The sequence below is a fragment of the Callionymus lyra genome, chromosome 2, assembly GCF_982586985.1.
Source record: "Callionymus lyra chromosome 2, fCalLyr1.hap1.1, whole genome shotgun sequence".
Taxonomy (NCBI): Eukaryota; Metazoa; Chordata; class Actinopteri; order Syngnathiformes; family Callionymidae; genus Callionymus; species Callionymus lyra.
In genome coordinates, this window is record NC_141819.1 from 20,660,725 (window position 1) to 20,674,528 (window position 13,804).

Here is a 13,804-nt window from a genome sequence, read left to right on the forward strand (position 1 = left end):
TTAGATTATTGAAGTAAAACATCTCAGAAAGTAGTGCTTTAAAAAAATATGAAGCTAATTACTCTGTAAAAAAACAAGAAATACCTTATGATAAGTACATAAAAACGTCCTTGGACCTCTTTCACTTGTTATTTATTTATCTAAAGATCTGTGGATTCAAAAACATCCTCGTCAGAGATGTAGTAACAAGGTGAGCCCCCTGTGTTTGTCTCGGTGTTATCTTGACCTTTAAATTATATATTTTATTGAGTATTGTTATTGCAACAGTTTGTTTTCATGTCTTACAAAGAAGGAGCTGTGCAGTTGATTCAGAACTCAGCAGCGAGAATTCTGACCCGCTCAAGTAGAAGAACTCACATTTCTCTGATCCTTAAAATGCTTCACTGGCTTCCAGTTTCTTTCAGGAACAACTTTAAAATTCTGGAAAAGTGCTATATAAATACAAATGACTTACTTACTTACTTACAATATTTGAAGCAAGAGGACCCTTGCTTTTGTATAAATTATATTTTTGTATACTACTACTACTGAAAACGTAATTAAAATCACTCCGACTCTAAACCAATGGGCATATTTCAGTTTTCATGTGTTGTTGTGTATTTTAATGTTATCAACAGCTGAACATATTTCTTCCCTCTGAATCTCTGAATTTTGTATATAAATGTCCACCCACAACATATGTTCTTTACTGTGTGTAATAATAATTAAAAATCACTCCAACTCTCGATCAATGGGTATATATTTGTATATTTGTAGATGTGTATTTTAACTTCATTAATCATCCAAATATATATATTTTTCTGTTTCTTCATGCGTTTACCTAATCCACCCACAATTTATGTGCTCAAATGTGTGTAAAATGATAATACTAACTAAAAATCACTCCAACTCTCAACCAGTATATGTGTACATTTGTGGATGTGTATTTTAACTTTATCAATCAGCTAAACACATTTCTTCTAACTCTCATGTGTGTATACAGTACATTTACTCCATTAAATCACAGTGTTTACCCACTCACAATATATGTTCTCTACTGTGTCTTATAATAATCCGTTTTTTATAAATAATAATTAGTATTATTATTAAAAAAAACACTCTAACCAACATGTTTATTTCAGTATATTTGAGGTGTATTTTAACTTTATCAATCAGCTAAACATATTTCTTCCAACTCTCATGTGTGTATACATCTACTCCATTAAATCACTGTGTTTACCCACTCACAATATATGTTCTCTACTAATAATTAGTTTTCATAAATAATAATAATAATTATTAAAAATCACTCTAACCAACAGGTTAATTTCAGTATATTTGAGGAAGTGTATTTTAACTTTATCAATCAGCTAAACATATTTCTTCTAACTCTTGTGTGTGTATACATTTACTCCATTATATCACAATGTTTACCCACTCACAATATATGTTCTCTACTAATAATTCGTTTTCATAAATAATAATAATAATAATTAAAAATCACTCTAACCAAAATGTTTATTTCAGTATATTTGAGGAAGTGTATTTTGACTTTATCAATCAGCTAAACACATTTCTTCCAACTCTCATGTGTGTATACATTTACTCCATTAAATCACAGTGTTTACCCACTCACAATATATGTTCTGTACTGTGTCTTATAATAATCCTTTTTTTTTTTATAAATAATAAGAATTATTGTTATTAAAAAAAATCACTCTAACCAACATGTTTATTTCAGCATATTTGAGGAGGTGTATTTTAACTTTATCAATCAGCTAAACACATTTCTTCCAACTCTCATGTGTGTAAACATTTACTCCATTAAATCACAGTGTTTACCCACTCACAATATATGTTCTCTACTGTGTGTTATAATAATTCGTTTTTTATAAATAATAATAATTAAAAAAAAAACACTCTAACCAACATGTTTATTTCAGTATATTTGAGGAGGTGTATTTTAACTTTATCAATGAGCTAAATATATTCACACTGTATTTACTTCATCCACCAACAATATCTGTGCTCTACTGTTTACCCCTTTGAATTATTTTTAATGCATTTGTGTAAAACTCTTATTATTAATTCCCTGTCTTGATTGTCTAAATAAATATATATTTTTAATTCTTTGTTACTTGACTTTGGGGTCCACAGCAGCCCAGAGTAGTTCTCCTCTCAGCCTACTCTGTGTACTCTACTGTCTGTTGCTCTCGCAGCTGTGTGCCGCTCTGCCCCGGCAGCCCGTGCGCTGATGGCGAGGAAACCCCGTTGACAAGGCACCGCTTTTTCATGACGGTGAGTTTCCCTTTGAGTGTATTATAATTTTGTGATAAAAATTTCAAGGAAAAAACACACACGGCCTCCTTCCTCTCTTCCTTCAGGGAGGGAAGAGAAGTTGCGCGCAGAGACGAGCTATCCGAGGCAGAACAGGGACAGTGAGAAGAGGAGTTTAAAGGAGAGGGAGAAGAAGGAGGAGGAGAAGGAGGTGGGGGAGAGCAAATTAAAAGTTGCCAAATGGAGATATTGGGTTTCAAGCTGGGCGACAAGGGAGTAACGTTCGTCGGTCTCTCGCCTCCGTGATATACGTCGCGGGGAGAAATGTCCGCGCGTCGTCCGCCGTCGATTCTCGCCGTATTTTCCGCCGAATTTCGGGAGCGACGGTGGCCACGACAGCCGTCGCCATCGCTGCTAGCTAACCGCGACTAGGCCGTTCTCCGTCGGCGTTTTTTTTTTGGTTTAAAACCCGGACGCAGCTGGACCGGTGTAGCCGTCGACTCCTCGTGTTTTTAGGGTGTTTTTTTTGTTTTGTTTGTGTGTCGGTGTTGAAACGGCGAGAGTCCTTCCCCCCGCGGAGGTAGCACGTCGACGGGCTGGGCGAAAAGGGCGTTTTGCCTGCCGCTTGAATGCGATTATCTTTCTGGCTTTTCGGTTCTATTTTTGGACTTTAAAAAAAAAAAACCCACTAGGATAGTCGCCACCCGGGGTTGAGCTCGAGCGATAATAGCGTTCGGAACCAGCGGTTTTTTCGATGCGACCTTGTGGGCGTTAGCATGGGCTGCGACCAATGCTAGCGCGTCCCCCCCGGACCACTATATACCCATGATAATAAAAAGTGACCACATTGTGTCTCACTCTCTATGTGATCAATAACACGGACTCTCTCCGGCTGACATGTCTAAAACACAGCGGACCATCATAGCATTTTTACTTTTAATATTTCTATTCTTGACTCGGATCTGGGGATATTGTGATGGAAATCCAATGCTAAACATCGATTTATCGCTTTAAACACCTACTAGTAAATGTAACTTTCAGAGGCGATTGCATATTTAGTATTTTATTAATCGATGCGAACGTTCTGTAACACAAGGGTTGAGCTGATCTCTTTGTTGTCAGCAAACAAAGATGGCGGCCATGTCTTCACTGAAGGGAAAAACAAGCTCTCCCCTGACCGCCATTTTGTAGCATTGCAGCACGCAGTTTAAATCCAGACACTGAGCCCCCTCTGTACACACACAACACTGGACACACACAACAGCTGCACATTTGTTAAGCACTATATTGAACCCCTCACTCTATTAGATTTTAATATACAGTTTTAATAATATGTCCCTTTAAGTACAAAAAAAAGTCACTACATGTGTATATTTGTGAATAAGGAATGTGTTTATATATGAAGTAAAAGGAAGTCCCACAAATTAAAAGTAGTATACTGGCATCATCCACTCAGTGTAGTTGTGTAATACAACTATATGAAATGTATATAAAGTTTTGTCATTCTGATATTGTCTAACGATGAACTAGTCTGCAGCATTATATGCAGTATTTGATTGCTATATATATATATATATATATATATATATATATATACACACACACATAAATCTATGTTTATCATACACTGTGACTGCTTTGTAGTCAGAATATAATTTGATATGCAACAGGGAAATGTTTTCAACCCAATATAATTATGGAATACTCATATTTGTCATGTCTATCACACAAGCAATGTATTACAAGGTGTCTACAGTGACTGTTTTTTCAGTGAAATATTACAACATTAATCAATACAGAGGATTTACTTCCATATTTATATCTAAAAACAACCTTTGAGAATTTAAGAGTGTCTGGGTATTCAGGAACCTAGACGATAAATAAAATGTAGGACATAAACAAGCCATAAAACCGAAATACAAGCATTTCTCCCCATGATTACTGTGGAATGTTATACATTTATGTCGATATTGTTCCCGCATGTTGTCTGTATATGTACTGTATTCAAACAACAATCTCAAAATAAAAGAGACTTGAGTACAACAATCTTCATCTTCTCATCCTTCAGGCTATTATTGTCAAGTGTGGCTGGTAAAGACTGTATCCATGGTCCCTGTCAGAAAACTGTAAGTGATAACAACACCTCGGAACATGCTCATGTTCTACTTATAAACCTGATACAGAGATTATTTTAATGCATACTCTCTCAAATGCTTCCCCCAAATAATTCCATAGGTGTCATGGATGATGAGGATGACCGCCATCTTCTGGACATTTTAGGGTAAAGTTATTAACATTTTTAGTATTTCCACTTATAATGAACGCTCAGAAATCAATACAACAATTTGACTTCACAGCACTAGCTGAGATATTTTCATAAATGGTGACACAACAACACAAACATGGTGTGCACTCTACATCTGCATGGACGAGTGCATGATTCTGGTGCAGACTTTTAATCACAGAGAAATAAAATGTCTGTAGATGTAGTTCATTTGTTTCAATTGAAAGGGCTCATGTTCTTTTATACACTAGAAAACATTGCAGATTCTTCCTTCAGTGTCGGTGGAGATTCATTTTTTAAATGTTAAATTATTATTAACCCCATTTATATCATTTAAATGTCAATATTTTCCCTCACATTTCCAGAGATGTGGATGCACTGAATGACTATCTACACGGCAGCAACAGCAAGTCCGTGAGTGACTCTTACTCAGGCATAATCTGCCACGATTGATATTACAGCAACTCTTTAGTTATTAAAATCTGTAAGTCACTTTTTTGTGTGTTTGTGTTCATTTCCTGTTCAGATCGAGGACGATGATGTAACAAACGCTGCTTATGGATCCGACACCTCTTTCTTTGCCGGCGACTCTGTGAGTTTCAATACTGATCAACACTCTCTCTTTGCCCTTGATTGCGTCTACTGACTCCTTTAAGAAACATCTTAAGACGTTACTATTTGTTCAGGCTTTTCCTTGATTTTCTGGAACTCCTGTTGTGTTATCAGTTTTATCTTGATCTTTAAAATGTATACTTTATTGAATATTGTTTTGATTGTTTAAGCGCTTTGTGACCCTGGTCTGGAAAAGCGCTATACAAATAAAAATTACTTACTTACTTACTTACTTACTGACTTTCAGTGCTAGTTAATTTCGACTAGACTCAACGAACGAACAAGTAAATACACACTTAGGTGTTTGGATGAGTGTGTTTCATCATTGCATTGGTTATAAAGATTAGCAGGATTTATCTCGCCAAGCAGACGCACAAGAACGATGTGGATTATGAGTGATTATTTCTCCCCCAGGTGCACTCCTCCAGCCTTAAAGATGGCTCTTCTTCTCTGGGGGAGTTCGGGGAGGATGGCGCAGCAGACGGTCTACAGCTTCCGACCAGCCTCTCCTTCATGGATGACGAGCTGGGAACAAGGACTTCCTCGCCTGAGGGGCTGGACCTCGGCGGGGAGGATCAGCCCTTCGACATCCTGCAAAAGTCTCTGCTAGAGGCCGACATCACGGAGCAGACGCTGGTCCAGGAAGCTCTTCTGGACACTCAGCCTGCCCCCCCAACGTTGGTCCAGGCCCCCGTCACTCAGCTGGTCTCCGGAGGAGGAGGGGGTGTTGTTACCATGGCTCCCTCCGCTGTAAACTCTGGACAGTTCCAGTTGCCTAATGGCTCTGCGCAGCACATCCAGGTGTTGGGCTCCTTCGGGTCCTCGGGCGAAGTTATGGCTCTGAATAGTTTTGAACGGACTCCTCAGATCGTGCTGAGGCAGACCAGTGCGGTCGCCGGAGCAGCGGCGGGGGGGCAGGTGTTCACGCCGCAACAAGGACAAGTGGGCCTTCCCTTCAAGAACATCCCGCTTCAGAACATCATCATCCAGAGAGGACCCGGAGGAACCCAAACTGTGGTCAAACACATCCAGCCCAAACCCCAGCAGGCCCAGACCGTGTACAGCCTGCAGCCCGCCTCCGCCGTGAGCGCCAACTCCGCCAACGGCTCCCTGGTGGTGCAGTCCCAGATGGACTTGACCCAGACCAACATCTCCCAAGGACAGTTCCTGCTCCCCAACAGTCTGGCGCTCTCTCAGACCGGTACCATTCACAATGGCCTCGCTGACCCAAACCTCATGACGAGTCAGAACACTGTCCAGATCATTGCCGGTCAGAACTTTACAGCGCCACAGGGTGGTCAGCTCATCCTGAACCAGGGCGTGGTCTGCAGCGGTCCAGTGGGCGTCACTCAGACGTGGACCAGAGTCTCCTGTGCCGGAAGCACCCCGGTGCAAACGGCGAGCACCCCAGGACGCATCACCCTGGTCGGTCCGCCCACCGGACCTCAAGTGCCCGGCAGTGCTGTGCAGCGCCTACTAGTGACGCAAGCTCCCAACTGCACGTCGCTGACTCAGTTATCAGGCACGCAAGATCAGGTACATGAGTGACTCACTTGATGGTCCCGCATCTCTGTCGACGCTTCATCCTTATCTACTTCTTCTACAGAACTCTCAAGCGGCAGCTCTCAACCGACAGGAACACATCACCAACGGTACAAACTCTTTATGGTTCTAAGGTTTTGTTGCTCATCATGTTCTTGTAGGTTGACTAATTGTGTTTCCTCGTTTTTCTCAACCAGATTCCAGCTCTCAGGTACTTTTGATTTACCCTCTGATATATTGTTTTTTTTGAGTCTGAATGTGTCGTCTGACAAAGTACCTCTCTGCAGGTCAGCGCTCAGAAGAGACCTGCCCCAGCACCACTCACTAAAGGAGGCCTGTGAGTGACCCGGACCTCCACGGTCACCGGTCCGCAGCAGCAGTAATAACCGTGTGTGTCTCTGTGCAGAGTCCTGCAGCAGCTGAGAAGTGACCACGTCCACGTCGACTCCAGAAACCGTCACCGGTTCTCTTCTTTCAGCGACGCCCTGCAGAGACTCCTGCCCTACCACGTGTTTCAGGGAGTCCTCCCGGACCAGGACCGGGACCAGTGCGCAGGGGGTAAGCTGCTAAATGACTGGACGTTCACACGCAACAGTCTCCAACAACGGTATCTCTTCCGCAGTGGACGACGAGTTTGAGCTGGTGGCCACTCAGGTGCTGGCCAGGACTCAGTCGATGGTCAACAAGTACAGACGTCTGCTGCTGGTGGAAGCTGAGGTCAGGATTTTGATCATATCACGTACTTCATGTTGCAGGTTATATTTAAAAAATCAAATAAATGAATGGGTTACGATGGTTAAATGAATGTGATGTCTGATGGGGGGAACAAGACGACAACTCAATGTGGTTGTAGAATAGTTTTCGACCTTACCTTGGACAAGTCCGCTCTCAAACGTGTCCCTGTTTGCTGGCTGCAGAGATCCAGTCCTTCATCTGAAATTGTCATGATCGATCGGACCTTCAACCAGGAGGAAAGAAGTAGCCTGACCCAGGAGAAGAGGCTGGTTCTGGTCGATCCAGGTAAAAGCCGTTGACAGCCAATGATACAAAGGTTCTTCCTCTGGTAGTTCAGATGGGATGACACGCTTCTCTCTTGCAGATGCCTTCCTGGACGACTTCTGCTGCGGTGTGAAATCCAAGCGATTCCAGGAACCTCCCCCTCCTCAAAATAGTTTTGTTAGCAGAGACTCACAGTCTGGTTCTGCGGAGCCGGGGCGAGTACAAAAGCTCCGGATAACCCTACCAAAAATCAAGAGACGGCCGGAGAGATTGCAGGTACACAGCAGTCCAGACAGTGACCACAGCCAGACTTCTGCACCGAGCCCACCCCCCAAACGACCCCTCACACCCGCCTCTTCTCCGGAGCCGGCCGCCCCGATCGACACAGACTCGGCCCTCGAGGCGGCGGTCAACAGCATCCTTCAATGTTGAGGCATATTGCTTCACGTTCATTGGTCGATTGTCAGGCCCAGATTTGAGGTCCAGATGTTTCCCTGGTTTAGGATTGACATGAAGAGCAGTTTGGGGATGTGTGCAATGTTGTGGACAAATGATGGAAAGTCAAATGTCCTTTGTTTTTTACGTCATTCTGTTAGTGAATATGCAACACGTGTGAGCACATACACTTGGATTTAAACTTGTGCCAGTTTACTTTTAAGTTTTCGACACTAAATGCTGAAAAGCAGAGACTGTGCCTGGTTATGTTGAAGATTTAATTTATAATGTTTACATTCAATTCATTAGTGCACGTCCTCCCTGCAACACACTTCAGAAACAAAAGCTCTAATAGTGACTAGAATTGGTTTCTTTCATTTAGAGACGTCTTCACTGCACAAGCACGATAACACGAAACAATATTGACACGTTTCTAGACAACATCTCAAAAATCTGGTTGAAACGTTCAATGTCTAACTAGAGCCACTTGATTGTTTAGTCGTTCATCTAAAGCAGCCATTATTTCTATTCTTTCTCGTTTTGTTGAAATGTATTTTGAAGTTGAAATGTTTAATAGTTTCAACTGGAGATTTATTATTCTTTCACAGTGTTCTGGCGCTCAGTGTTTCTCTTTGAAGGCAGGAAGGAAATATTTGAGTTGTTGCAGTGATTCAGTCTGAGTCCATTCTTTCATACGTTTGAGCACATGGTTCAAGTTTCTGCTGAGACCGATGTTCAGCCGAGTTTGTCGAAGATCATGAGATCATTGACGAAGATCATAAGATCATCATCAGAGCCACAAACGTAAAGCTGTGTGACATTTTCACGCTAATGTTGAGTGAACACTTTTTTTTAAAGTCTTTTGTACCTTACAGGTATGCAAACCCGTCCTCAGATTGAGGAAGTTACAGTTATTATTTAGAATTGCCATTTTAAACTTTATTTTTTTTTAAGTTCTGTCGAAGGTCCTCACATGCAAACTTGACGATCGTCTTCTTCTGATTGTAATTCCGTCTACCTTTTACTGTTCATATCGGTGTGTATGTGACACTTTACATTGGTTTGTTCAATCAATGTTATGTTCTGTTTCTTATCGATGTTTTTAGCTGAAAGCGGCAGAACCAAAATTAACAGAAGGAGGTGATGTTCTTTTCAACAAGCAGATGAGTTTTATACAACATAATGATTAGTGTGGTGTTGTTTTTATTAGAAATGCCACTGCTCGCAGTATAAAATGCTAACCGAGCAACGACAACAGAGATTGGATGGTGTCGTCAAACTGAAAAGTGTAAAGGGTTGAAGAAAATTGGTATAGAATAGGCCATGTGCTTATAATTGATAAACTTATTTTTACAATTAACCCATCAAGCTTAAGCACTTGTGTAACATTCAAGACAAACATATGAGAGGCTCTACTGAACATGGTTGAGATGAAAAAATATAAAAATCATTCATTGCGATTATTAATCTTACAAAGCATGCTTTTGGTTGAACTATTTTTATGACACATTACTTCTTCTTGACTCTTTAAATTGTTTTCAGCAGTCCAAATTCGAAATGTTTTGTTTTAAATTCTTAAAAATGTTCCAGGGGAAAAAAAAAAAAGAAATAACTAAGCGAGTTCCTTTACGCCCTGCAGCTCTCCATGTATTCAAAAATATTCTTCTTTTTTTTGGTAAGCAAAAAAAACAGTTATCACCACCTGACATGAATGCTACAGTAACGGGAGGAAATATTCCAGTCTTGTCAGTTCTGTTGACGGTTCTTGGACTTGATTCTGTAGAGTAGAACCATCCTCTGATGTTGAACCTGTGAACCACATCTGCCATTCAGTCTCAAAAAAGACGAGTTGTGTTGATTTTTTTTTCAAGGCCACATCTTTATAGGTTTTTTTTTTTTTTAAGTTCCAGCAATCTCCGGTTGTTCACGTGTCTGCGTTGGAATCTGAAGTCGAGATTTGCTTTTGTTGTTTTTCATTTGTAAAGTTTGTTGTTTTGTACAAAAGAAGAAAAGTGAAACAAAATATTTATAATTTTTGTATGGAGTAAAAAAAAAAAGAATGTTGAAAGTATGAAGTTTGTGATTTTTGTCATCCCCTCATTGACCTTTTAAAATATTTAATTTCCAACTAATTCGTTTTATATTGTACCAGCAATGAGTAGAGATTTACTGACATCTACTGGACATATATGACTATTTTTGTATGTCAATCCACGAGTCGACATTTTAAATTTAAACGCTTCATTTAAAGTTTGTTATCTTAGTTTAAAATGTTTATAATATTAAATGTTAATTTATAATTTGCTGAAATGTATTGATACAACTATTTTAACTAAAAAGAACATTACTTAAATTCATTTGAATAAATACAAATAAAATAAAACCACAATATGTTAAAAATAATATAATACACAAGGAAAAACACACATTTAAGTCAGATAATCAGTAGTTTTTATGATAGTTCAGTACATTCAGAAAGGTCTTAAGAGATCTTCTTAATTTCCTTCATATGTTCCAGAAAACATTTTAGTCGCTAAAGTATATTAACAGCCTATAAAAAATAAATACAACATAATTTGCTCCAAATAAAGAACACCCTTTTTCAAATAATTACAAATATGACTGTTTAAAAATTAAATACTGCCATCAACAAGTAAGTATGGTCTCTTTGGAGGTAAAAGTACAGGTTACATACATTTTAACTTTATCACTATTGACCTATCGACCTCTGTTCAAAAACAGTGACAATGTTTTCAACTATTTCCTCTAAAATAATCCACGCCGTCAGTGACGTCTGGTCACCTCAGTGATATTTTCTCCATCGTTCGTGCTCTGAAAAGAAGGAAACCGTTATTGTCGTGATGTCACGGGTCCGACGACCAGAAGCAACTTACTTAAATGAGGATAATTCCAGATGTAGCTGATGGTGCAGTAGCCTGCCAACAACATGCTGATGCCACCTACGCCACCCTTCTTAACGTCAAAGTACTTCCTGTAGTACCACCACCTGCCTGTGACGGCCAGAGTAATTACCATCTGTACACTTTTAATGTTTTATCTGAAGCCCAGAGACTCATCAGAACCAGAATTGTTCACCTCTTTGCAACACTTCCACAACTGCTCTGGGGTGGACAGGGGTGTTATGGACGAGCCAATTTGGTAACTCCTTCAGTCTGACATCAGCCAGAGGCTTCTCCATGAGACCTGACCCGACCCAAAACAAGCTCAAGATTCTTCAGTCTCAAAACATCTTCCAAATACTCACCTTTTGTAGCTCGTATTGCGGCGCCATGGTCACCATGAGGCACGAGAGGCCGCGCCGCATCAGGTGCAAAAGATGTGGCGCCGGTTTGGATCCCTGTTGTGCGAAGTCCTGATCTACATTTAGCGTCTTCAGTACCTGTGCACTGAGACTGAGCGGTCAGGTTTGATATGTTCTTTGGTTGTGAACTCGGTTGATGGTCGGACATGCTTCTCTCGACGTGACCCCCATAGAGCTGATCCGACCCGTGGTTAATTCCAATGTCTTGAAGAATGGACCTTCTGGGTTTATGTCTGCCCAGTGTGGACGTAAGACTCTGTATGGTAATTCTAGCCTGAGGACTCCACTCTAAACTTTCTTCAGTTGATGCCTCGTGTGAAGTTTCCTTCTCAAAGTTTTGAGGTACAGCAGGGCAGCCGTTTGTCGCACACTCTTGAGGTGGATCAGAGTTGGTGCTCAACATGGAACTTTTCGACAAGGACTGAGTCAAGGATTTTTTAGAAATGCTCTTTAACTTTGAAGCTTCTGTTAAAGACTGGTTGCTGCTCCCAAATGTGTCTTCGGATTCGACGCCCTTGTTGGGAAGTAAAATATGGTGATGATGATCTTGGTCTCCCGACTCAAGGGCCCGTAAACTCTTCTTCCGTTTGAGTTTAATATCTGGTGTTCCAAGGTCGTGAGTCGCTACCAAAACACTGGTCCCCTGGGAGGAAGTAGAAACCAAATCCTGGACTTTGGAAGGTGTCGCCTCTGATGGGAGGCTCTTCTTCTTGGCAACGTATTTGGCTTTAACAATCAAGCGTGTCGGCTGTGCTTCATCTTTACTAAAGTCTTCGTTTAGGATTTCTTGAATTGGTTCCAAAGTCAGACCCGAGACTTCCGTACTTGTGTTCTTCAATGTGTGTTGATGATTCAGGAATAGATCATGTGACTTTGATGAGTCATCTGGCGGTTTAGTTTTACTCCTTGACTTTGATGTGCGAGCAGGCAGCTTAACTGGACCCTCGGTTGAAACCGAGACCAAATCTTGCTGCAGCTGTGAGACTTTTTTGGACTTCTTGGATGACCCTGAACTGACAGGATAAGAACCATCCTCACTCAAGTCACTTGTTACTCCACTTGGATCCTCAGAAACCGTGGGAACCTGACTGGACTTGACAACACCCTTGTTCTTAGAGAGTCTTTTGTTTTTGTCCTCAGAATGCAGGATCTCCGAGAGAAAGCGTCCTTCTGGGCGAGCACTGGTTTCCTTGTGTGTCAACTGTTTGGCTTCTGTCCTGGTTTGGAGAGTTGAACCTGACACAAGGTCCTCTGAAGGAGATGCCTCAGTAACATGGCCAGACTTTGCAGCTTCTTTTAAAGCATGAAGACTTTTCTTCTTAGCTTTTAGTTTGTTAGGCGTGAGATCCGGATCATCAGCTCCTCTTGACGCCGGCGTAGAAACCAGCTGCCTTTTGTCTGGGTTCAAACCTGATACAATTTGATCAGATTCTATCACATGTTCCTTCCTTGACAAGGAAAGAGAGTTTGAGTAGCTTTGCTTTGGTACGGGCTTGGTCTTCAGTGAAAGTGCTGCATCTGGACTTTTGGTCAAAGTTGTCTGCTTGGACTTCTTGGTTTTTGCGATTGACTTTGAGGCGTCTGTAGAAAGCTGAGGAGGTGTTTGGTGGCTCGTGACTTCAGCAATTTTTGTTGGCGTTTGTAGGCTTGAATTAGCTTTGCAGTGGGGAAGATGGCTCTTCAACCTCTTGAAGGCTTTACCGCAGAAAGGGCAAAACTCTGTGGGGACAAATTTAGCTGAAATAACAGCTAGTTTAAAGCACTTTAAAGTTAGGGTTAAGGCTTTCATCAAATATGTACCTTACCCTTTATAAGTTGACATGTCAATAAAGCCTAAAAAAAATGGGTATTTAAATGATTTTGAGCCACAAGAAAAAACTGGCAGGTAAGATTTGGTATTGGGTTTAATCTATTGCATTTTGCCTCCTACGTTGAATATCATTTAACTAACTAGTATTCGAACAAAATGCAATAGAGTTAGTGGTTAAGTATCTGGTTCTAAATTGTTTTTATTTACAAATTGTTTCTTTGTTTTCATTTTACATTTAGAAAGTTCGGGATTAAGGGAGACGAAAGCAAAGCCCCTTTATAATCTCGAATGTACAAAGGTTCGCGAAACAGTCCACAACTAAAATAAACAACTTAAAATAAGATCGCTATTCTGACAGGTGACTTGAACGCAACATTGAGGTCAAACTTACCGGTGCTCATCGCAATTGGTCGAACGAATGAAGGACGTATTTATGACTAATTGTTATTCTATAGAAAAACTGATTCTAGTACAAATATTTAAAACACGTTTTTAACACTTTATAATACATGTGGTACATACGACTAGTAACTATGGTGGGAGC

The 13,804-nt window shown here is 40.7% G+C and overlaps 2 protein-coding genes across 4 annotated transcripts; one reads left to right on the plus strand and one right to left on the minus strand.

The window, feature by feature from the left end:
• The first annotated feature begins 118 nt into the window (after positions 1-118).
• Positions 119-10,263, plus strand: bicral (BICRA like chromatin remodeling complex associated protein). 2 transcript variants are annotated; one of them, XM_087784045.1, is made up of 15 exons: positions 119-190; positions 2,137-2,277; positions 2,364-2,467; positions 4,325-4,382; positions 4,492-4,537; positions 4,906-4,954; positions 5,067-5,132; positions 5,567-6,688; positions 6,759-6,804; positions 6,892-6,905; positions 6,982-7,031; positions 7,101-7,252; positions 7,317-7,411; positions 7,612-7,714; positions 7,794-10,263. In XM_087784045.1, the coding sequence occupies exons 5-15, from the start codon at positions 4,497-4,499 to the stop codon at positions 8,123-8,125; spliced, it is 2,070 nt and encodes a 689-aa protein (XP_087640171.1). In that variant the 5' UTR covers positions 119-190; positions 2,137-2,277; positions 2,364-2,467; positions 4,325-4,382; positions 4,492-4,496; the 3' UTR covers positions 8,126-10,263. The 2 variants fall into 2 exon arrangements, with proteins under 2 accessions (XP_087640171.1, XP_087640173.1); XM_087784047.1 differs by lacking the exons at positions 119-190; positions 2,364-2,467 and having other exon boundaries at positions 2,259-2,277.
• Positions 10,264-10,556: 293 nt separating this feature from the next.
• Positions 10,557-13,804, minus strand: LOC148085910 (uncharacterized). Of its 2 annotated transcripts, XM_087784043.1 has the most exons (5): positions 13,652-13,804; positions 11,394-13,169; positions 11,225-11,332; positions 11,023-11,139; positions 10,557-10,960 (listed from the first exon to the last, which is right to left on the minus strand). In XM_087784043.1, exons 1-5 carry the CDS (start codon positions 13,659-13,661, stop codon positions 10,932-10,934), a joined length of 2,040 nt encoding a protein of 679 aa, XP_087640169.1. In that variant the 5' UTR covers positions 13,662-13,804; the 3' UTR covers positions 10,557-10,931. The 2 variants fall into 2 exon arrangements, with proteins under 2 accessions (XP_087640169.1, XP_087640168.1); XM_087784042.1 differs by lacking the exon at positions 13,652-13,804 and having other exon boundaries at positions 11,394-13,645.